Source organism: Coturnix japonica, chromosome 4 (assembly GCF_054131305.1).
Source record: "Coturnix japonica strain WE chromosome 4, WE-NBRP24, whole genome shotgun sequence".
Taxonomy (NCBI): domain Eukaryota; kingdom Metazoa; phylum Chordata; class Aves; order Galliformes; family Phasianidae; genus Coturnix; species Coturnix japonica.
Window position 1 is genome coordinate 16,863,358 of NC_140666.1, and position 25,278 is coordinate 16,888,635.

The 25,278-nt window shown below is 37.2% G+C and overlaps 3 protein-coding genes and 1 long non-coding RNA gene across 7 annotated transcripts in view; 1 reads left to right on the top strand and 3 right to left on the bottom strand.

The window, feature by feature from the left end:
- Positions 1 to 886, bottom strand: part of ZNF711 (ZFX family zinc finger ZNF711) — a 33,267-nt gene extending 32,381 nt beyond the window's left edge. Inside the window, exons 1-2 of one of the 2 annotated variants that reach the window (XM_085544609.1) lie at positions 529 to 886; positions 344 to 437 (exon numbers count right to left, since the gene is read on the bottom strand). The gene's annotated coding sequence lies outside the window, so the exon portion shown is untranslated. Of the gene's footprint in view, positions 1 to 343 lie in introns of both variants that reach the window. The other variant, XM_032444199.2, reaches the window with a different exon arrangement.
- LOC116653344 (uncharacterized) lies at positions 378 to 1,015 on the top strand. The gene is made up of 3 exons (XR_004306949.2): positions 378 to 516; positions 609 to 677; positions 880 to 1,015. It is a non-coding gene; the product is annotated as an uncharacterized LOC116653344 (long non-coding RNA).
- A 778-nt stretch (positions 1,016 to 1,793) lies between these two features.
- Positions 1,794 to 12,872, bottom strand: LOC107312688 (uncharacterized). 2 transcript variants are annotated; one of them, XM_085544620.1, is made up of 8 exons: positions 12,734 to 12,872; positions 12,160 to 12,249; positions 9,040 to 9,142; positions 7,748 to 7,921; positions 6,932 to 7,031; positions 4,566 to 4,654; positions 3,533 to 3,659; positions 1,794 to 3,020 (listed from the first exon to the last, which is right to left on the bottom strand). In XM_085544620.1, exons 4-8 carry the CDS (start codon positions 7,894 to 7,896, stop codon positions 3,012 to 3,014), a joined length of 474 nt encoding a protein of 157 aa, XP_085400746.1. In that variant the 5' UTR covers positions 7,897 to 7,921; positions 9,040 to 9,142; positions 12,160 to 12,249; positions 12,734 to 12,872; the 3' UTR covers positions 1,794 to 3,011. The 2 variants fall into 2 exon arrangements, with proteins under 2 accessions (XP_085400746.1, XP_015715810.2); XM_015860324.2 differs by lacking the exons at positions 12,160 to 12,249; positions 12,734 to 12,872 and adding an exon at positions 10,789 to 10,938.
- A 273-nt stretch (positions 12,873 to 13,145) lies between these two features.
- On the bottom strand, positions 13,146 to 25,165 carry APOOL (apolipoprotein O like). Of its 2 annotated transcripts, XM_015860323.3 has the most exons (9): positions 25,127 to 25,165; positions 23,485 to 23,586; positions 22,802 to 22,921; positions 21,276 to 21,330; positions 20,612 to 20,710; positions 20,163 to 20,254; positions 18,511 to 18,597; positions 17,096 to 17,252; positions 13,146 to 16,783 (listed from the first exon to the last, which is right to left on the bottom strand). In XM_015860323.3, the coding sequence occupies exons 1-9, from the start codon at positions 25,136 to 25,138 to the stop codon at positions 16,686 to 16,688; spliced, it is 822 nt and encodes a 273-aa protein (XP_015715809.2). In that variant the 5' UTR covers positions 25,139 to 25,165; the 3' UTR covers positions 13,146 to 16,685. The 2 variants fall into 2 exon arrangements, with proteins under 2 accessions (XP_015715809.2, XP_032300091.2); XM_032444200.2 differs by lacking the exon at positions 22,802 to 22,921.
- Between the last annotated feature and the right edge of the window lie 113 nt (positions 25,166 to 25,278).

Below are 25,278 nucleotides of genomic sequence, written 5' to 3' on the forward strand. Positions count from 1 at the left end.
AAGCAAACAACATGGATTCAATTCCCAACAACAAGTCACAGCACCGAATCAGAAAGAATGTACAAAAGCCAAAGCACCACAATGCACATCCATTTAAAACGTTTATACCTGACAGGGAAGTAGCACATCACAATCACCATAACTAGCAGAAGACCAGGCTTGCTGCCCTTTGCCCTTCAGCTAAGAACACAAACATTCCAAAGAACTGTGGAGTTTTGTGGCACTCCAGGTAAGAGGCAGACACCCAGAGCATAATGATGCAATCAAACAGGTATTGTAATGATTACTTTAAATGACACCGCACTATTTCAAACACTTTCTTCACTTTTTGTCTTTCACATACCACTGCCTGATGTTAACACTGATGATTTGACCACGAGTGGTTAAGTAAAACAGTGCCTATCCCTCTGGCTGATGTCCTGCAACTCTTGATCTGCCTGAAGAACAAAGAACAGAGAGGTCTGAACAGGAAAGCTTCATCCTCTGTGAAAATTTATTCATTTTAATTTAAGCAGCGTGAGTACATACCTCCAGATAACTCTTCTCTTGCCAGCACCGAGTATATTTGACAGGATTGCCTCATCTCTTTCTCCTTTTCCTTTGCAAAGGAGAGGTGGAATATGAAACCAAGCACTCAGATTCTACAGTTACCCACAGATTGGTGAATGGAGCCAGAGGTCAGTAGCAACCAGAAGTTCCTTTTGTTATGGCACTACTGAAGGCTAAAAATGATGGAAAAATTAATTCATGGACAAAATTGATACCCCTGTACCTGACTTTCTGGGGTCTTAATAGCTTAAGCAGATAACCTGAAATCTAAACACCACCGTTTTTGTTAAGATTCAGATGATGACAAATATTTTTACTTATTTCTGACAGAAACTGAAAAGGAACTGGATGATTAGTAGGAGACTTTCACTGAACATGCCTATAGAAAGGACAGTCATTCACTCAAGTCATGTAATTCTTCCACGCTTCATCATCTTCCAGTGAGACAAGATGCTTCTTCAGGCTGATTGTGTGGATGTTAAAAGTATGAATATTTTATATTTGTGCTTTAATCAGCAAGAAAATTATTAATGCTGACATGTAAAGGCATTGTTCTCGGCTGCGCAGAGCCCCAGAGGACATTATAATGCAGGTTTACAAGCAGTCCACATTCAGAAAACCTTTGGATTCTTTTCAATGAATTTTGGTGAATGCATTTTCTGCTATTCATGAAAAACTATCATTCAGTGATTTAACAACTTGCAAATCTGCCCTCAATATCTTTTAAGTCCAGACTGAAATGCCAATGACATTTGTAGAATTGGTAAAACCTACCCGCATTAAATAGCTGCTACCAGAAAACAGAGCAAAAACAACAACAAATTTGGGCTGGAGATTTAGCTGTCAGGACAACAGCAAAGTTACAGAGCTATGAAGAAACTGTCTGTTTCAGAGCCATAGTTCCATTTTTAGGAAGCTGAATGTATTCACTAGGTTTTTTTTCCAAGGAAAAGAAAGCAAAATGAAAGGGGTCTGGATAGATTTCTGGCTTCTCTACCAGTGTACTTGCACAGGAAAGCCAATATAGTCCAGGCAACAACTGACAGATGTAAAGAGCATAGAAAGTACCATAACGCAGCTGAGCCATGAAGCTGGTTGCAAGGAGGGAATTCTGATTTATAAATAAGAAATGTCAGTATTTTCATGTTTCTAAAAACCTTAAGATTCTATTTTGTCACATTGTTTCACGCATCATCTAACATTAAAGAAAATACTCATTTAGAATAAATGTTAAGATAATGATATTCAGGACTTCTGTATCTTTTATTTCTTAGTGGTAAGACAGTCAGTTTTGCATAGCTTCATTTATTTTCATTATTCACCAAAGACGTTACAAAGAAAGACTGTATTTTTAGAGAAAAAAAAAAACATTTAAGCTGTTAGGTTCAACAAGGTGACTAAGATAAAATGAAAAAGAAACAAGAGACTGCAGGGCTCACATTGCTGTATTAGCCAGAATTTCAGTACTCAGTGCATCTGGAGTAAATGAGAACATAAATGCCTTGATTACACTCGTGCAGCGCTGCTGGTGTCAGTGGACTTGGTGGCTACACCTGACAACAGAACCTTCCTTCTCTTTTGCTTCACTCTTTGGGATACTGGAGTAAGCAAGAATACAGAGTTGAATTAATGTCCAAGCTTGTATGAAATCTGTTGCTTTTCTCCCTTAACTATTGGCTCTTTTGGGGAAAAGAAGAAGAAGAAAAGCAAATGCCTGTCAGGGAACAACAGATGCTACACACTAAAGTGTCCTGAAGAATCTCCATAACTTCAGTCAGAGAAGTTTGTGGTCTTATTAAAAACATTACATTAGGAACCATTGCTCGCTAGCATATGGATAGAGATCATGGCACAGAGTGGAGTAACCATCACAAATAAATGGAAAAGGCAAATGGAAGAACTGTACTGGGCAGAAGCTGTTTCTGACAAGCCTTCCTGAGAAATAAGGAAAAATGCAACTTCTCCGTTCTTTTTAATTTAGATTTAAACCCACAGCAATGAAGGAAGAACGATGATTAGCATGTGTATTTGTCAGCTCTCATACTGAATTTTTGGGAAGACTTTCTTCTTTCTTACGAGCTTCCTCTGAGAAAAGGCAGCTTTCTCTAACAGGTACTTGTCAGGCACATGACAAAGTGAATCACAAAAATCTCTGTCCAGATAGATGTGCAACAATTTAAGTCATTCCTACGAACAGATGTATAAACTGCTCAATCACATATCCAAAAAAGGATAAACTTTCATAAAGCATACAGTAAATAAATCAGATGACAGTTTTGTAATTATGTTTTGTTTTGTAATTATCTTCTATACTTTATAAAATGACTTTTAGTGCTCTCTACAAGTTACTATTTTCTCTGTGTTCCAGGTGCACAAGGCCTTACTGATCTCTCAGCGTTTGGACTGCTCATTCATTGATCATGCAGCATTCTGAGACACTTCAGATCAAGGAAGCACTGGTATTAGTATCTCTGCAAAGAGATTAGAATTCAACTGTTAGCATGGCATACACTTCCTAGTGTATGGTGTCTTGCTATTAAAATATGTTGTATCTAATCCACATTTCTATATTTCTTTTATTAGTATCTGGACATATGTAGTTCTTAAGAAAGTGAATTCACCAAGAGCTTTCAAAAATTATTTCTATACAAACAATTTATTATACTTTGTATACACAAACTGAAGCAGGTTCTGAAACATGTGAAAACATCTCAGCAGACACTTTCTTTAAAGGCCCCTTCCAAGCAAACTGCTCTATTCTATTATGCTATAAAATTAATGTAGTTTAGAATGGAATTGGCAGGTATGAAATATCCCTGTATTATATTATTACAATATCTGTACAGGAAGAAGAACTTTTAGGCCTTTTATTAACTCACATCCTTATTTGGCAACACAAATTTGATCAATCTGAATTATGATAAATTGCTTTCAGTACAAAAACTGACTGTTCTATAAGTGTAGGTGTGTTTTTTATACATACCGAATACCGCCTCTCCTCTGTATAACCTCCATAAGTTCTGTTGTTGCCTGGATAGTTAATGCTGTCATACTGTTGGGATTGATGGCTGGAAAGATAGTCTGGTCTTGGTGACTGAACATACCTGGGGCTATGCAAAAGAAAGATGTTGTTGTGAAGGAACTGTATAATATAAATTAGTTGAAGTATTTGTTTAAATAATAAAAAACAAATAAAAATGATAAAGCCTGTTAACTGCATACATTACGTCGAGGCTATTGCAGTAAGACAACAAATGGTTCTGTCTTTTAAGTTTCTTTTACTGCAAAAGACTGCTGATCTTGCAAAAGTGAATTTAAAGACATATTCATTTGGGATTTATTTTTTTTAAACTAATACTGACCAGTGCCATAATAAGTCATGATAAGTCGACCATCAACATTTCCCATGCTCATATTAAAAAATAACTAAATAAATCAGGTCTTCTTGATGGACCAAAATATCAGACCGTTTCTGCAGTAGGACCCTGCTGCTTAAGATCATGTTCTCTGCAAAAGCTGCAGGTAGTACATGCAACAGTGGGCAGGTGTTGGTGACAAAGATTAAAGTGAAAAAGCAAAATGAAGGAAACTGCTTCCTCAAAAATAATTAACATTTTGAGAGTAAAACCATACTTTTGCCTTTAAATAAACCAGTACTCTAGAATTTAGCTACAGAAAGAAATTCACACCAACTTTTCCATTTTAGTAATATATTAGGAAAGCAGACTACATCAACATACTTTAAAAACATTACATAATACCAATGTAATTTGAAGTAATACAGAGAAAGCTGACAAATTTAGTCCTGTCTGCCAGCTCATACTTACAACCTTTTCTATCACATTCAAGCCTCAAAAAAACATATTCAAGCTACCTAGTCAAAAGCTTAGATGTTTACTGGATGCCTGTCACGTCGCTAGCAAAACTACACAGAAAATATACTTAGGTTTGAAAACTGATAAAGTGAAAATGATTAAAAAAATAAAAGAAGAAAAGATGGAAAGATAACAGCATACCTAGAATTATCTAAGTGACTTGGGCCTGGGAGATCATCAAAATCTTGTCTTCTCAGTACGGCTTTAGGCAGATGCCCAGTCCAGGCGGCCTATATGAAAGAGTTGCACACAGCGAAATAATGAATTACAGAAGTAGTTCATTAGGTATGTTATATTCACAGTTGTCTTCGGTGGAAAGATGTATAGGATGACTTCTTCATTGGTAACAAAATACATAACAAAAACACTATAGACGTGTTTTAACATATATAAATTCAATTTACCTAAAAGACTCAGTAGAAGGAAGACCTTTAAGTATTTACTTGAGTAATGTGGAAAATATACACCTAAGACATAACAGAGAAGTACCCAGGTAAGTCTGCAGTTAAGGTAAACTAGGTATTAAGGGTCTTATTGACTCCACTGAGTTCTGTTGAGTCTCTTTTATATAAGCATTGCAAGAAAATGCCACTCCATAAATAACAGCGGATCTACCTCAGATTTATGCAACACCGAGTCTAAAACTAAATGCAGTGATTGATAATGAAGATCAATGAATATCGCTGCTTAATTTAAACTGGCTTCTGTCTTCCCAGACATATTTCTAGAGGAAGAATGAAAACATCACGAGGAAACAACAAGCCTGTTATATACTCTTCATGAAACTAATGAATTTTGTTAATTTGCTAAAGGTATCTTTGATTAAGAATCTAAAGACCTGAAGCAATTTTCAAAATGCAGTACCCTCAGGAGAGGAGCAATATTCAGGGAAGATCACTTGCAAGAGCAAGAGCTGGAGCTATCATACCAGACTCTCTGAAAACAACCCTGTCCCAGCTGAAACTAAGACACAAATCACTGTTTCCTCTCTCGCCTCCCTCAAGCAGCTTTGTTTAAGGTTCCCTAGTTCATAGAATAATACGTGCATAAGTCTGCCACGTTGGCAGCTCACATTTGCATGACCATCACATCTAACAGGGAGATGAGGCAGGCGGAAACATCTGTCTCTAGGCTGCAATGTACTGTCTGGATTATGGGAAAGTAGGATATACTACAGCCATCATCCAGAATAGATCATTTTACAACAAGATTTCTTTCCTCAACTAAACATGCAACATTTGGTCTAATTCACGCCTTGAAAATTATAGCATTAATTACATGATATTCAGAATTATTTACAAACTAAGCAGCACCACCTGCTGGTGAAGGTGGCTCTTACCATTTTTTTTCCCATTAATACACTAAATTTCCAAGATATTAACACTTCACAAACGTATTTAACAGAAAATAATAAAGCCGACTACATTCCCTCCTATCTTTTCTCTATAGCTCATAAAGTGTCCTCAGACAGTATATACTCTCTTTAAATAAAATAATCACTTCAAATAATGAATGAGGAAGTGAATACCAACACACAAAAACACTCCATCTTTATTTTTATTTCATACTTCCTGTTTTGATTTTGAAAGGCATTTATCCACATTCTCTCACACTAACCACCAGTTCAAGTGAGAACCTCTATTGTAAAATACACCTTGCCTAGTGGAGGAACCTGGCACAACAGTTAACCTAGTCCAGAAGGCAATGCCTGGCCTTTCATGGGTTCACATTCAAAGAATATTGCTGGACTACTTTTCCAAAAAGCACTATTTTTTTTGCTTAGAACTTCCACCTGGTTTCATTTGACACTGCATTAAAAACAGAACAGTCATTTCTTACACTGTCTCTTCTCATACAGATATCAATATTGATGACTCTGAAATTCCAGCCTGACTACATGTTCAGCCAGTCCTTCCTCTGGGGACATGTAGCTAGTAAACAAATGAAACTGTAGGTGCAGCTCCTCAAGCAATGGGTTCAAATCTGACATCAACAATTTCTTCCTCTCTGGCTGTGTACTCCTGCCCTTTTTCTTGCACGGGCACTATTACCAGTAACAGCATGCAATGACCGAGTTTATGAGCTGATCAGGCTGAAACTAGCTCAACCTGGCAGCTAGAAGAAAACAGTGATGAAACAAGGAAAGAGGCCAGAATATATGGCTTGAGTTCATATCCAAGTTCTCTCTCTTTTTAACACTGACACTCTAACTGGTTTAACAGAAAACATTTATTTGGATATGGTTCCTAAGTAATACCCAGTTCTTTGTTTTCCCCTGTGCAGGCTAAATGTATTTCACGTTCGATAAAGAACTTCACCATTTAGACAATCTTGGAAATCAAGTACTGGACAAACAAAAGTAAGATCTTAAACTTGGGTTATCTTTAGTTTTACAAGAGGGCAACTCTATGCTATTCATACACCATTCTGCTGGACCACGAGGTCACATTCAATTTCCACTAGAAAGAAGAACACGTGTGTGATATGCAGCACACAACATCTCTTACCCTTGGTGGTGGCTGAGAAGCATGTCCCAGGTTACCAGACGGTTCATGACTAAATGCAGGGTTATGGTGTACTTCATGGTATGGGGAATTTGTCTGCTTCCTGGTGTGGAGGAAGAACATGAATTCATAGCATTAGTATTAGTTCTGTGGGTCATAATGAATTGTTTTGGGCAGCAGATTTGTTCGGAAACTGTACCATCAGTTGAGATTTATTGGGGCATTGATACATGTAAGCTATGTAATACTGCAGTTCTTCAATAACACAGGACACACCAGGAATACATGCTAACAGGACACAAGGAAAGATGGAAAAAAAATGAAATATTTAGTATGGAATTGGGAAAGACGCCAGTGTAAACAAAGACAAAGGGTTGAAAGCAAAGAAAAGCTCAAATTGCCAGTGGTTAGTGTTTAATCTGCAAGACTTGCCAGTGTTTAGCAGTCTGGTTTCCCTTTTTGTTTTTGAACATGAGGAAAGCAAGCCAGTCCTTCACATCAAATAAATACATCAGCAAGAAAGATTTGGTAGTCTTGAGCTAAAAGTAGTAAATGCACATATTAATCTTTACAACTTGTTTAAGGAAGAGAAACAATGACTTTGAGTGATGTTGTGAATAGTGTGGTAAAAGATGAATAACTTAAGATGTTTGATTTAGGATTAAGTTGCGAAAGGAATACTTTGGTAAAGGACACTACATGGTAAACTTGCTGATCTAAATATCAAGAGGTTGCAAATTAATCAGAATACAAGACTTCTTTTGCTTTACTTTAGTTTTGATGATAAAAATCTTTTTAACTGTATCCAGAGCAACTTACCTGGCTTTTTTACCTTTACAGTAGTAAACACACTGATATATGGCAACAACTAAGAAAACCAGGGCTACTGCAGGAAGAATAGTTACTAGTATAAAATCCAGTGTGTTCCAAAGCTGGTTACATTTGGGGCCCATGTACCAATACTCCATCCAGCCCTCTCTGTAGTAATCACATCTGCAAATAAAAATATTCAAATTAAAATGATGTTGCTAAAATGTAAATAACAACAACAACAACAAAAAAAGATCTTATTGTAGAATTATTCACTAATGGACACTGCAGGAGTCCAGAGATTCAGTATTTTTTCAGTTTGTCCAAAGATGTTTCTGATCTGAGAATGTCTACCCATCTTATTCTAGATATGATGCAAATACAGGGTCAGGCTCAACCATGAACCTCATATCCGAGTTGGCACTGCAGTAATTCCAAGGTAAAAAGCTTTGCTGAGAAGAGAGTACATAACTAGTAGTCACAGATCAATTCTGGGTCAAAGATCTTTTTCACCATCCATAAGCAGGTGAAACCTTCACTATCTCCAGAACAGAGACACAGATATCTTATACCTCAGTTTATATGCAATGCCTATATTGAGCTGGATATGATATAAATATATACATTTATAGTTTCAAGTAGCATTTTATTCGCTGGTGTTGCAGGAAAATTTAGGCAGTATATTCAGTCTAATCTGATATATTGGTTAAAACAGGAGGTCAGCTGCACATAAAGAACAGAACGTTATGACTGGGAAACAGAGAAATTATTTCTTTGAGTCAATTAGTTAATTAGATGAGCTTCCTAATTCTGACCAGTTATTTTCTTGCAGACTTCCTACAAGTCCAACTGACAAATTATACATTAAAAATACAACCAAAAGCGCCACATTTTCTACTCATATAATCTTTTTTTTTTTTTGAAAGGAAATAAGCAGCACGTGTAGGATAATAAGATGTTTAAATACATGATTTAATAAAAAAACATTAATTTTGATTAATCTGAGAAAAAAAACACATTACTACATATTTCAGTTGTAGGGCAGAATATTCAAGACAATAGCAATTTGTGGGGAAACTGAGGTGGGCAGTGATTATAAAAAACTATTAACTACATATTGTAAAAAAAAGAGCTTCACGTTCAGATCTCAGCTGTGATGCTTTCCAGCAGTTGTGATTTCATGCAGACTGTGAACGAGGATCAACATTTACTGTCATTTGTCAATTTGGGTCTAATTTTTGTTCTTTATTAACAGTATATTACACAAGCACATTTACATGAAGAAGACCACTACAACCTACCTGCAAAAAGGTTTTTCATTTTTACATTGACAAGGAACATTGGCAGGACAGAAGCTGCCGCTATTACGACAGTCACCAAAGTCATCAACTCCAGTGCAGTTGGCTGTAAATTAAAAACAACAACAAAGAAAAACAGCTTAAGCCCCTTATATGGTGCTATACGATACTGTTATCGAGGTGTATTTCCAGTTACATCAGAAATTTAAGCTTCATATGAAATACTCTGCAAAAAATACTGTATCTTAATTTCCAGTGACTTGTCCCTTAAAACTTTTGAAATGACTGGAGAAATTAAGGCTTACCAGCTAAAATTACTCTGAATTTACAACCTTCCAGATAGCCAGCAAAGCATATGGTTGATATGATTACAATTTTAATCACATTATTTAAATGTGGCTATATATGAATTGTACTGTGTATAATCTCTGGATCATTGGTAAGAACTAGAAATCACAAAACCCATTTGGGACTCCAATTCTCTGACTACAAACCCAAGCAAAACCTTTTTGTGGGGTTTGCTTTTAGATTATTCTTCCCCATTTTAGTATAATAAAGGATTTCTTTTGCATTAATGTAGCTTCTCCTCCAACTCTTTTATTATCTATGCACTGTGGGTTGTAAAGAATGTTCCAAAAGTCAACTGCTTACAGTACTACATCTAAAAATAATTACCTCACCAGGAAACTTTTGTCAAACCTTAGAAGTTACCACATTTGTCATTTCAGCCCTTCACAACCCTACACATTCTTTGCTATCTGTTTCTGTCTTACATAGGATGCGGCCTGAATGCTGTACTCATCATTCACACCAACAAGCTGCAAACTGAACCAGAGGTTCTGTTACAAAGCTGGTAAAGTCTAAGATTTAGGGACACACACCTGAAATCTTTCCATGTAATATACAACTAAATGATCAACTAAAGGGCACCACTGGAAAAGGTGAGGAAGATCATCAGAACTGAAAGACTGTACATTGCAAGGCTAAGTACCATTATGATATCCAGGAAAATAACCAACAACCAACCCAACAACCAATACAGCTGAATATTATTTGCATAACTTTTCACAGTAAGATAAACTTTTAAAGTGTGACCTTTGAATTAACGCTATAATATTCAGTTTCATTAAAAAACACTCTGCTGAGTCATTTACAATATAACAATAGTTTTTCTTTTTAAATGGTTAAAGAGCACTTATAGGAAATCTTCTCATAAAACAGGAAGTCCCATCCAGTGTCTATATGTAACCGAGTCAGAAATACTTCCATATAGTTAAGTCTTCATGTAAAACATTTTTTCAGCACATTCTGGCATCATGCTCTTCATAACTGATCATTTCCTTCATGTCAGCATCAAAAAAAATCTGAAATTTACTTTCTATAAAATGGATGCAGAACTTTTAAAAATCCACATACTGAGTATTTCTTCCAACTTAAAAAATAAGCTAACTGTCCTACCTGTTTAAAATACATCCCATCTGACCGCTTGGCTAAAACGGTCCAAGGCACTGGGGAGTACAGAACTCAAATTCTTTGAAACACTTCATAACAAGCACACACAAGCAGTTAACACACAAAGATCTTAATACTTTACATTATTCAAAATTACCTCTAGCTAAGTAGTTAGGAGAACTCACTCAGAAGCAATGCCACTGGGCTTGCAATATTTCAGGAGTACCACTAAAGGTTAGCAAGTATTCAATAGAAATATTATTCTGCTAGCAAATTATAAAGCAAAAATGCATTTCTTACGTTCTTGACTCAGACAATCACCAGCCACCAACAGAATGAAAAACAAGACTTTAAGGACGGACATCCTGAAGCCAAGTGTGATAACAGACGGCTTTTCCCAGATGCTGGTAGTTCCTGCTGCTGCTGTTGACCACAGCAAGTCAAAGATCATGGATTTTGAGCTTGCTTTATAGCATCATTCTCTATAAAAAATTACTAATTAACTTGCATCAGATACCACTTCCTGACAATTGCTCCACTGTAATTCATCTTACGGTAAGCTAGTACTTCCATAAAATGTTCATTACCCTTTCAATTTCTGAATACATATGAAAAGAATTCCTTTAACAACATGACTTTCAACATGCTGAGGTATGTGACAAGTGTTTATCTGTTCTCCTTTCAGGTGTACCTTGCCTTTTCAAGATAGCAACTCTGAGTGTATTTGAATATAGAGTTCCTTGAACATACAGTGTTTTAAAAACACATCAGAAGTCCATAAACCTAAATACCATGGACTTCCTTCCCTATATTATTAGAAAAATAAGTAAACAATATCTATATACCTACTTCAGTGACTGCGCTTTATTGGTCTTTCTGAAAAGTTAATGCCTAAAACATAGCTAGGCAGAGGTCTGTGTTAAGGAGTCCTGTATATGTTTTGGCAAGAACCAAGTGAGAACATTTGTTCACTACTAAAACAAATAAATCTCTCAGTATCTAGGAAGTGAGCAGTGCTCTCCAGAATCAGAAACTGGGGTTACAGTTACTAATTTCACCTCAATGAATGTTGATGCTGTTTGTTCCTCTGCCACTCTACTGCATGTACAAACTATTCTAAGGTGTTCTTTGATAGGAATTTCTGCAAGTATTTTGTTGTGACTTTAGTGAATTAGTACGTCAGAAAAACTTGTTTATTTTACATGAAGATTTACTTTTGGTTTTCTCAGGACCTCTTCAGTCTCATGTTTCTGATTCTGTGACAGCTTTATTTCAGGCCTGGCTCTGACACCTGCACCACAAGCTGCTTCCACATTTGCCTGGTTAACAATACAGGACTGTTCTAAAATTGCACCTCATGAACTACTTGGACAGGAACGTGGCATCTTTTCCCATCATATTGCCTTCTCTTAACAACTTTTTAGAGGCTTACTAGAATCTTCCCTGCTGACCAACTGTACAGCATTTAGAAGGACATTTCTCCTCAAAAACACAACTTAAAAATGTTTTTGAGTAGATAAGTTTCAAAATTAGACAGTCTGTTCAGTACCTCAATATACTGTTAATGTAAAGGATTACTTTAGTTACGTTGTACTTAGTTTACACAATACTCATGCAATATCCACAGTAGGCCAAAACATACACACAGAGCATAGGACAATTTTGTCCTACCTTAATGTTAAATACTTGTTCCCTGAAAATAATTCTCTGTCCAGTAATATCCTCGATCAGCAACAGTCTCTGAGTGAATGCCTTGTCATCCTGAAGAACAAACAACAATAAATGGAGATACCCCCAAAGTCTGTGAGAGTTTAGCTGGCTTGTAGTTTAAGTACAAACATTAGTTTTAAGGACAATTCCTCATAACTCAGAAAACAAAAGCACACATTTTTTTAATTTATTTTTTTTAAATTGGGAACTAGCTGCTTACAAAGACACACCACGCACAGTTAAATGACTAATGAAAGGTAAAAATTAACCTTTATTTTTCAAAGAATAAATAATTATCTGTAAAAATCAATGCCTGGTACATCCTTCAAACAATACTGCTTTGAAAGTTAGCTACGCTGATGTATTTAAACAACCTTTACAATGTCTACCAAGTTATTCAAGAATGATAATGACAATATCACATTTAAAATGGGCACACTCCTTGTTCACACATGTTTTTGTTCAGGCAGTCATACTGTAGTTCATACCACACATAACATTATTTACCGACATTTGGATTGAGAAATTATTTTACCTGGAAGATTATCATGGAGTCATACTCAAGTACATATATTTTCTACGTCTCAGGCTTTAAATAGAACGTGCCTTTCCTCCAATATGGTAAAAGCCCTTTTTTCTCTCAGTCCTGAGCTTCAGTATTCTTGAAATCATCCAAGAAAAGAAGATGGAAGCACTTTTCATTATTCAACACACACAAACAACTGAAAACTGAGTTTTAACATGTATTGCATGTTTGCACTGCATGGATATGTATTGATGACTTCTACCAGGATTGCTGTTCTCGCGCTTCACAAGAGAGAACTGTTTTCTTCTCCCCAACATTAGTGAAACATCTGTGACTTGGTCACGTTTACCACTTAACTTTTAAGACGTACTTTAAAGAAAAGGAACTGACAATTGGCCCTAGAGTTGAGGAAACACAGGAGTTAATGTTGAAAAGCACCTTATCACCCTTTATTTTCAGATGCTTCACAATATCATCACAAAATAAAGTATCACAATCTGTTTCAGGTAAATAAAAAGATAGCATCAACAAATGCCAAATTTCGATATAAGCAATACAATCAATTATAAATAAAAAACCACACAGTAATTGAAAAATGTGCATATTATAAAATATTGCCATGTGATCCAGTTCTTTAAGAGACATTGGATTTTTCAAAAATACAAAATATACATCAAAAAAATTACAGCCTACTTTCTTACCTTTGTTGTGGTACTGTATAAATTCAACTGCACTTTTAGAATAAGTTGTAAGTTTATGTGGCCATAAAATGCCTCTGAAATATGTAAAGGTGTTTCACTAGCATTTAATAAAGCCATGTCTTGCAATGCAACCTACCAGGTGTGCTTAGGTTACCTTCTCATTATTCAACAGGTTTGCATACTGAACCTGAACCTATTACAAAGACTGTAAGGCACACAGACTTAAAAATAGGACTCACAAGTGTGTCATAAAGTACATGCGAAGCCAAGTTTTTAAAGCCACTGCACAGGTCCTCTGCCATAATACAGAGACATGTCTAAAGTTCTTTCTACTTATCAGGAACAAGCCACATAGAATGTGGAGCTTTAGATCTCTCCACTGAAGAGGGACAACATCATTTCAGATCTGACCAACAAACACTTCTTAGAACACAATCTGAGTAATGAAGACTCATCACCATTTCAACATTTTTACAAAACCAGACTAGCAATCTGATGTGGTTGCCTTTCTTCTAGCAAACATATTCCAAATTTCTTATTTTATCTTATTTTTTAACCTCTCAAGTGTCTAACATGGGTGGACAAGACTAACTCCATCAGAAGTTCACGCTAGCATAGAACTATTATGCTATTAACATCTATTCTCCAGGTTGCAGAAACACCCCTTAAGGGACTGGCTGTCATCTTCCTGAAAGCAGAAAACGCATCCAGCAAGGATGCAAAGCTTTTCATACATTTTTTGCCTTCTCTTCTTTGGTTCGAGATCTTTAGGCTGTATCTGCTTCAGCGCAGAAATGCAGGCCTCTGATTTTAGTCCCAGGCCTTTGACTGTGGGGATCCTGAACAAAAAACACTTGTCAGAAAACAAACAAAAACCCTTTCTCATGTGGAGGAGAACATGTAACAGAGAAATCCCAACTGACAAAGAAACTGTGCTAAAAAGTGACAGTAGCAGAACAAATCCTGAGGTGGAACAAAAGCTTCACACACTCATGCTACCTAGATCCTCCCTTGCACCAGGAGGAAGTAACACAGCAATACTGCTCTTAAGAGTGCCAGAACTGTATTCCTCACACTATTTATTCATCAAAGTAAGTACAAGCAGAATTTTAAGATATATCCCAGAAAATGCATCAAGGCTTCAGAACAACAATTTAACTGTGAAACACAGTTTTATCACAATTTTGTCCTGAGGAGTAATTAAAGACTGTTTTACAGCATAGGCACAGCTTTGTGCATCGTGTCCTTTTGCAGCATGAATTTCTTCTGAAGTCAGGGCTTATAACACAAACTGTTCAGATGAAGCATCTAAGACTGCTCAGCTTAACCATTAAGAACTCCAACAAACCTTTTCCAGTCTTGTCTCTATCATGAGATAGGAGCATTAATGCCCTGAAATTAAAAGGACTGGAGCAGCTTTCTTTGCTTTCTGGTAGAGGACAAACTTTTAAGGCCTGCTCCTGCCTGGAAAGGACACACATGCTCATTCCTCAGCATCTCCCTAATGAAGCCTCCTACCCTCTTCCCAAGAGATTAATACACAGCTTTTTCATACTTTGTCCTAAAAAATGCCACCACAGTAAACCATGCAAACCTGTATCATCTTACCTTTCTTGTTGACTTATGGAAGTGCTTCACACAAAGGACCTAAGTTAGAATTTAAATAGAATCCAGGTGCAGAGCAAGTGGTTTTGCCTTCATTTTTTAATCCAGAAGCTGACCAACAGACCAGATACGGAGGCAGATAATTCCTGCCATCCCATCTAGCATTTCAAAATGAGCTTCCTTTAAATACTTTCCCTTCCTGCCTTCCTAACTTTTCTACTGCTCTCTCTGTAGGGGAACACTGTTACGTATTGTGTCCCAGAGGTCTGTGCAGACTGACTTAATATCTTCTGATTTCTGCCTGAAGCACGGCAGTTTCGTTGGCCTTGTATGTGATTAAGGAAACAAAATACACAAAATTCTAATTCATGGATCACAAGCGAGTTTGATTAATAGAATTATTTTTCTTTAAACCTTTTATTTACTGACTTTACTTTGTATTGAATTCTGTACAGAGCAAACACTTCACCTGAGATCTGGATTACAGAATATTGATACATCTATTTCTGAACCAACACAAAAGCCTTACTTGGTTCATTTGTTCATTCAGCATTTGTGCTTTGAGCATGTTCCACTGTGCAGTATCTCCTCACTAGTTCTGTTAGCCTACAGTGACACTAGGAGCACTGACTTTGAAGTGGTGACCTCATAAGAAGGAATCAGTCAGTGAAATCTATTCTTATGTAGAACAGGACAAATATCCCTTCAAATCCCATTGCTGAAAATACATTCATGTGAAGCAGTGTCTCTTTTCAGGTTTCAGACATAAACCAAACTACCTGTTTCTGTCGCGGCATTCTCACTTTTTGTTCTATTTATTACTTTGGCATTTTTAGAAGTTTATCAGCACTTTCAACCATCCACACATTTCTTACTTTAAACTTTCAAGCTCTTTTCTAAACATTACTTATCCACTCTATATAAATCAAACAGCATCAGCTTCATGGATTCACCAATTTGCATACAGTTCAAGTTATTAGAAGTAAGTAAAAACTAATGCATAGTCTATCACATATGTTTTAAAGATCAGTTGTTTCCCGACATAAGTGACATTTAAATACAAAACAAGAATGCACAAGCTTCCATTCACATTTGTGAAAGAGGCAAACGAGAACAAATGACTCAGCAATGAAGGAAAAAAAGTGATTTGTTTACGTAAGCATTAGAGATAATGTAACACATATGATAAAGTCATCAGTTAAGGGCACTCAGGCCATTAAGAGTTGCTCTTCATCCTAGAGCTTAAGGTGAAAAACAAAGAAACCTCTCTCACCCTATTCATGACATTCCTCCTTTCTATCAGTGAACATCTGAGCTGAAATATAGAGATGTTCACCTTTTCAAATACCTTTTGTGAAATGACATTTATTAACAAGTTTGGCACAGAGAAACTTCATTGTGAGAAGACCCAGACAAATCTCATTTTCTCAGTGTCCCAGCAATGACACTGAATACGAGTGAATTCTCACTGCTTGTAAGTAGTGAGAAACAAAATATTCATTGAACAGAATTATGTAAGTCAATAATACAGTTTGGAATATACAAAAATACCTGATTAAGTTATACCTCACACAGTATGAATCACAAGGTTTATTCTTTCCCTTCTTCCCTCCCCCTTATCTGAAATACTTTGCAATGATTTGAAATCAGATGTCTTAGCTTCTTGTACTGTACATATCCACATCTTCCGGGCTGGACTGGCCGTGGTCCATAAGTTTTGGGTCAGGTTTAAACTTTGTTGTCTTCACTGTTCCTGTAAGAAATATTAGAGAAACTTATTGGAGAAATAACACAACCCACATCACATGGAGTGAAACAAAACATTATTGATGGAAAAATCAAAGACGTATAAGAATTCTGAAACTGTGACAGGGTGCACAGTGAGAAAATTAAAATATTCCTGTAGTTGTTAAACGATATTGTCTTCAGTATAATCTTGAGAATAAGCTATGGCAGTCTGTTCTATTTTACAGCAAGGATAATTACAAACCGTATCCGAGTAACTCAAAATATGCATTGAATTTCTATATTGGACCTGAGATTATAACTGGAATTTTTCATTCACCTGATGAAGGCAGTGGATCTTTAGTACTCCAGGACTCTATAGGAGAACAGTCTGTCCTGTTAGATGATCGTGATTCAATAGCAGATTCAGACTGTATATTAGATATTTCTTTCTTCTTTTTATCTTCTTGAGTAACCAATTTTGACTCTTGCTGAAGCTGTGAACAAACATTAATGCAAAATAAGGTTATCTCAAAGCTTGTATTTTATAAAATTACTCTCAGGTATGACATAATGCAATGACATCATGCAGTGACATTCAGTTGGTAACATTAGTGGACTGCATGCACTGGATGGACCTATAAAAAAGATAAACTGCAATAAAAAACCCAACAGCTCTGATACTCTAACTTGAAGCTCACATTTCAGCAAGTTCATTTTTCCATGAGCATATATTCAAATCTGATGCTCTGTTTTAACCCGAGACCCTCTAAGTGCTTCACAAAGAAGTCATCGTCCTCTACAGCTTTTACAAAGACAAAAAAAATAGGAAAAAATATGTAGATCTGTACAGTGACAATAATGAAAAATGGTAGTAAATACCCAAATGTTATTTACAGGAAAAACTCACCCGTATGGAAGCCTTCAGTCTGCTGGGAACCACCGAGGCAACCTCCACCAAGGAGCAATCTCCAAGAGATGCTGCCTTAGCGATGGTCAGCCCTTAAATGAGGTCTAGAGGAGGTGGGGTCAAGATCCACCCCTTCCAGGAGCACAGCTAAATTGCTCTCACCTGTGCTCCCACAGCTGACCCGACACTTGCCTCAGCTGATTAATCACAGGTTCAGGCTGTGATTACCAATTTCCCATACATAGATCTTACAAACCCCTAGACTACTTACTACTGATAGACTAGATGATCTTAGATGTCTTTTCCAACCTTAATGATTCTATTCTATCCTTAGCTAACAGAAGGGAGAAAGACCAATCATCATGTCTCCCTAGTAATGGAAAGGAATATGCTGTTTTGACTACAGGCTTCACCAAGTGGAAAAAATTAAGCTAACACAGAGTAGTGCCATACATTTGAAGCAAAATACTCCTAAACATTAAGATGACTGAGAAATTTTTATTTCCTTCATTTCCTTCATGAGTTTTCTTCATTCATATGTTTAAAGACAAGTTAGTCACATCTACAGTGATTCTTCTTTGCTATGCTAAAAAATGAGCAGTAAGAGCTCAGTCTTGTGCATTTTACACACACTGTGAGAGCACACAGAGGATTTCAATTTCCACTGTTCTGAACGGTGTAATAAATAATACATTAATTAAATATTTAAATTATAAAAACATCAGAGAGTTTTCTGTACTTCACTTAAAACAATTAGTGATCTTAAACAGTATCAGCAGGACCTTCTCACTTACTTTCTTACCCTTTGAACTCACAAGCTGCAGTCATTACTTCAGAAAGCCTACCTTGGAGGCATCTTCCTTCTGGGCCCATAGGGATTGTACAGCCTCGTAGGTTTTATGGCTTGCAGAAATTACCTTTTTCCCTGTTACCTATTAAAAAAAAACAATGCAATTTTAAAATAGTTTTAAAAACAACAACAGATATGTAGATCACTCAGATGCAACACAATTCATGAGAACATGCTCAACACCATGCTGAACAGGACACACTTTAACCATCTGCTTCTCAAAATCAAATGTATATTTATTTTTTCTTCAAGCAAGTCCTAAATAATACTTACATTGGTATTAGAAATCCACAGATAGCTCTTGTATGCTATATATACCTATCTATCCAAAACAAAATCAAAACATACTTAAAGTATTTTGTAAAAGTGTTTTGTTAATGTTAGAACAATTGACCGAAACAACAACTATGAAAGAATCCGGACTTGCCTCACTATTCTGCAAATGACAGTAATATTATTAATACAAGACAGTAATATAAAAGACTGAAGAAAAACAAACAAAAAATCCCCACCTTAAGATGACCCAATCCATGTAAGTGAGCAGTGCTCTGCTTTACACACCTGAATCCTTCAGTCTTTCAGAATTTAGAAAAGTAGTTTTCTAACAATGCAGAAACCATGGAGAAACTTTACAAGTGTCCTGTAGACTCAGAATATTTCATAGCTACAACTACAGAAAAGCTGCACAAGTTGACACAAGTAAATGGGAAAACAAGGAATTAAGACTCCACTGCAGAATTTCTATTCATTTCTGTGTCTTCCAACCCTGACATTCAAAACCTACCAAAGCCAAGGAAGTTCCCCCACTGCCTCCTGAGAAACTGTAATCCTTAACCACTTGTATGTAAGAAAACAAATACTTCTGCTCAGCTTAGTCATAGAAGGCTGCCCAAATATTTTAACTACAGAATTAAGTCTTTACTATGTCTCCCTAAATATTCCAGAGATATTGTTGAGATATGATCCAGAAATATGATTCCAAAACCAGAGATTCAGATTAATTTCAAGACCAAAATGCAACAACCAGAACTACATCTTTCCTACCTCATTCATTTCATTTAGAAATGCAGTTTTTAAACTACAAACACAAAGACTGTCGAGGAACCAAGAAGACTTCTATGAAAACTATAGAGGAGAATGAGATGTGGTGACATTTTCAATTCAGTCGTTGTACAGAAAGGTACTGTAAGCAAACAATTCTTTCATGCAAAATATGAAGTGTGGTGCTGCTTTTCTATATCAACAAGACATTAATCAGGTAGGCAACTGCAAGATGACTGTAGTTTGAAAGCAAGGAATCTTATAAAAGGTGTTGTATTTCAAATTGCACATCTGCCAAATTCAGCAACATTGTATTTATTTTCTATTTATTTTTATTTCAGTGAGACAAAAACACGTTCATTCATTTGAGAAACAAGGACTAAAATTGAGAAGCTACACAACTGCACTTTAAATTCAGTTGCTTTATTTACTTCTGATAGTTACACAATTAACAGCTGTGGTATACTGTGCTTTAATGAAGATGCATTTGAATTCCAACTTCCAACTTAAATCAAGTGAAACTGGAATGCTGTGACTAAACTCACATTTTTCAATAATTCATTCAATCAATCCATTAATTCAATATTAAAACACAAGCAAACTTACCTTAGCAATTACTACTGCCTGAGCTGGGTAACAAACTGAAATTCCTAACGTAGTAAGTCCCAAGGGATAAACAATTTTCTTAAATCTAGAACCTGTACAAAGCCAAATATTTCAAATAATTAGACACTAATGTAACATAAAGCTAAGTGGTCGTATTAATTGAACACAATTGTTTAACCTCTAACAATTGTTTGCATCCAGTTTATACCCACCATGGCTGACGGAGAGAATACAGAATGTTATTACAGTTCAAAACTTCATTCTGCTCTATTGTTTCAGCCAACATCTAAAATAAATATTTAATAACAACTGTTCAATTTATCAAGAAGGATTTTCTTTGAATACTAGCTGGTTATTTTCTCTATTTCAGAAAAATCTGTGGACCACTGAAACTACTACAAGCAACATACACAATGCACCAACAGTGAGAATAAGCACGGAAGCCCCACCTTTTCTTGCCAGCACTGCACCAGCTAGGCCTGATATTGCAATTATGCCAGCTCTGGGAAGAAATTCTGGTGGTGGATTCTTCAGGTAAACATAAGCATCTTAGAATTAAAAAAGAAGAAGAAATGTCAAAGAAGCAGAGCAAATGAATATTTATCTTTGTTTGCCACTTTGGAAATAATAATGGAAGTAAAAACGTTTTACTCAAAGCTCAAACGTTTACACATAAAAGTAAGCACTGCCTACAAGCCATCAATTCAAGAGTCAGTGCCTTCCTCAAACTTCCAAAGACATTCTACAGAATAAATGCAAGGCAACAGGAGCGTAAGACATGTTCTCTGCCCCTCCCTTCATCACAATGACATCTAACATTTGGACACCCCTCACAAAATCCCGAATCTGCCAGAACAGTATTTACCATAAGGTCACAAAACGTAGAAAGCTAAAGTCAAAGGAGTGAGAAATACTACTCAAAGAGTCACTGTACCGTGATATAATGAATTAAAGTGGCCCCAGCTATCTTCTTTCCCACACTCCTGGAAAGTACTTCTATCCCCTCCCTCCCTTTTTTTTTGTTCAAGTACCATTTGCTGGTTAGACCAGTTCTTGAAGCTGCAAGGAGAGAGAACATAGAACATTCAATTCAGAAATACCTGACTTGCTTACCTTTACCAAACTGAATTGAATCCACTATTCCATTTTTAGCAAAGATAAAAGCATCCTACAAAAATAATAAAATAAATTTAAGTTCTACTTTGCAAAAGTAGAAGTTTGTAGTAGGATCCAGCCAGCTGCTACGTATGGCTCAACACAGTTAGACAAATATCAGTCAACTTTAAAATAAAGCCCCACCAGATCTGTAAACTTCTAGAGACTACCTCATTTTTGCCTAACACATTTATATTATTTACATTTTCATCCTCATTTAACTAAACAATTTCTCTTTGATTTAATGAGAATTTGTTCAAAATTAACATTTTGGGAACAAACCTGTAGGGCAGCAGCAGATCTGCACCCCAACTGTGCAACTTAAGAACGTTTCATTACAAAATATCATTGCCACCTCCCCAGAAAATCTTGCCCAGCAAAACTAACTTTGTCATTTAGATTGCAAACACGGTACTCAGTTCTGCTGAAGATAAGCAATACTCATCAGTATTGAGACGTGTGCTCAATTATTTTGCAGGACTCTTTTCAAAGTGATCAACTTGCCTTATTACAAAGGCTTCTTTTTAATCCTGTTATTAGCACCCCTGTCCTCAGGCTGCTACACAAATCAAGCAAGTTTGCTTTCTTTAGGAAATTAACAGGATATCATTAGTTTTTTCAGAGAAAAAAAAGCTTGCAGTAACAGTGACTTGGTGCCACCAGAGGTCACTGCTCCCTCTCCCTGTTAAGGACACGGAATCGAAGTTTGATACAGATTTCTAACTAAATCGTTCCAGTTGTTTAGTCACTGGCCATACTTTCACAGATCAACACAATCAGAGTTGATAGAAAATACACATTTTGATTACTCCTTTTTTTTTCAGCTACTCTGCTGTATTTCTAAGAAAAAAAGTACAAGCAGAAAACGTCACTACCCGCAGCATAAGAAACTGCCATTGACTCATGGGTAAGAGAATGCTGACAGGTATCACATCTTCTTCTATGCTTAGAATATTCGATAACAGAGTTGCCAAATATTGTTGATGGACAGTCAGTAAAAGGTAAACTGCTTTAGCATTTTGATTGGATTCACATTGTTTGCCTTCCCTAAAGGAGCTGTTCCTGGTCTTTTGAAAGCAGCATTCTTTCTGGGACTGTACCTGGAATTTCAGACACCCAGACATAACAGTTATGCTGGCAGGAAGTTACCTACAGAACTCTTACCACTGAAGTTAAGCAAAAAGTATGTCTAAAGCTGACAGCGTGAGTTGGCCTTGACCCACTTTTGTATCAACTGAAAGGGATCTATTTGAGCTCTCTGACATCTGCAATGGAAAACAGGGAGAACACACAAGTTCCCTGTTAAAAGAACAGTAGAGAAAAATGAAACTGTTCATTTTTGCATTTGAAACTACAGGTCTGTGATAACACAAGAAGTTGCCAAAAAAACTCCAGCAGGGTCAAGGAGGATATATATATATTTTAACCTTTTAGTCTAGTGCTATTAGGAATTATAGGAAACCTTGGGGGCAGGCATTTCTTACCTTACACCATCCAATATAGCGGCCAGTTGTCTGTCTTATTGAAGAGAATTGCTTCTGCAAGCGACCAGGCTGTTCTTCAATGTATTTTGATTTCAAAGGCGGCGAGCAGTAAATTGGAAGCTGGAATCACAAGTATAACCCTACTGCAGGGAGGCCATTCTGTGAACTGACCTGCATTTACTGGCGCTGAGCAGCACTTCTCAAACCCACAAATCTTTAGCCTTCCCATTCGGCAAAGAAAGTCGGTGTATCAAATAGTGCTCTTTTACATTTAGAAACTTAATTACACAGGTATGGCTGCAGGTCAGTTCTTCACAATTGAAAACAAAGTATTGTACGTGCTTGGAGAAGTAGAACTACTGAGTGACAAAGACGTATTTTATTAATGAAAAGCATAAAGAAAGACAAGTAGGAAGAATCATGTAATTTGCTGATAGAAATTGTACGGTAGAAAAGACTTCTTAACAGAAAGTATTATACTGTTATCTTTAACTCTAGAAAACAACAGAATGATGGAAACAAGGTAAAATTGCACTCATTTACACTATTCCTTTCTATCTGTGCTGTAGCGGTCAATTATTTCGGAGGCGCTTTGTGTGGTCACATAATACTCAGTTATGTCTTTTATTTACAAGTTAATGATAATCAACAGCAACAAATCATGAAAGCAGTAAGAACCGCACCTGGTTTGGCTTCAGCAGCTGACTTGTTGATTCCTTTTCTGTTGCTGCATATACCGCACACAGGAATGGTAGGGAGGAAGAAGCAGCAGCCAGCCTTGTCACCTGACAGATGAAAGAAGGAAGTCTTAATGTAGAAATAAAACTTCATTCCATTCAGGATTTTGCTACCACATTGTGCTTGGCCAAATATGGGGTTAAACAAGTCATTTTAAATGCATTTCTAAAATAGGCAACCTTCAAGAAATGCTTCATACACAGACATTTTCTCAAATATCAGTGGCAAAGAAAGAGCTAGAGATGACCACAGTTCTGTGCTCAATGTCATTTTGATGCTTTCATTGCTCCTTACAATAAATTAAGTTCTAACCTCGTCAATGTTTAACTACTCCAAGTCAGTGAATGACATTTTTGTTTCGGCAAGTTCAGTGTTACATGCAATAATCTGCCATCTCCCAGTTCAGAGGATGGTCCAACTGCTGTCTGGAAGAACCACGTGTCAACAGTAAGCAACAAAATCAGAATGAAGAACCACCTGCTTAACCTTTCTAACCCTGTCAGCTACAGTGTGAGTTACAAAGTCTGGTCATAACAGCTCCAGGTCTACTTAAATTTGGAAAAAGAAAAATCCTTAACGCAGAGGTGAACTCAAATACCACTTCATGGGAAGCTGCTTTTTACCTCTCTGCCTTAAGACACCAATGGGATGCACCCCAGGCACACGGTGCATTAACCACCAGCCCAACACGCACTGAAGCATCTGCACCTTCCATCAGCAACAACTTTCCTGCTCTTCACCTGAAGCATTTCTTAAACTGCAAAAACAGACTGAGCTCCAGCAGATTTAGGGAGGTACACCCATCCCCAAGGAAAAGGCTGTGCTTTATATGAATTATTAAAGAAAACTATTTAAGATGTACTGTAATCCAGATAACCTACTTCAGAACAAGATGCTACCAAAGCAACGCTCCCATTTCCAGTAAATGCCACCAGGAAATTTTAAAGTGAGAAAGCATTACATTGTTTACTTAGATTTGATTACTTCAGAGAGTCACAATGAAGTTTATTTGTAGTAAAAGTAACAGAGAAAGCTACAATGTGAACAGTGAGAGTACTCCAATTCCTGACTGACACTAATTGCTTCACTTTTGGACGCCTGAAGACAAACACATGACTATTTAAAAACCCAATGAACAGCTCTGCTACCTGACACTGATCTTGGCATAGGCACAGAAAGGTTTAACTCTTCCCACTGAAATCACAAAGAACTGAGGAGAAAGAAGGCAGCATCACCTCAGCTACGTTCAGTAGGCGTCACTGTACCGAGCAGCTACAGGTTGGTGTTTATTTTTGCACAGGCACAACTCAAGCCGTGTGGAAGCAGCTCCCACAGGCACCAGTCCCGCAGCAGAGGGCTCCGCTTCACACACCTCCCCCTCAGCTCCCACCCACAGCGGCACTGGACAGCACGGCGACCTCGTGCCCTCAGAGCCCCCGCGGCCCGACCCGGTGCCTCTGCAGGGCTACGACGGGAGCTGAGCAGCACAGGACACAGAGAGCCGGCGGGATGCGGGGCTTTGAGGGACCTCAGGCCCTCCCTCGGAACGGAAAGGGCCGCCCTCCCCCCGCGCCGGGCGGCACTCACCTTGGCCGCCATCTTAGCGACAGCCCCGCAGCCGCGTACGGCGAGCGGGAAGGGAAGGGCCGAGGGCTCCTCCTGCTCGGGGCGGGGCTGCACGGCGGATGGGGCGATGGAACCGGGCCGGAGAGGTCTGCCCTTCGTTGGGTGTGTGTCTG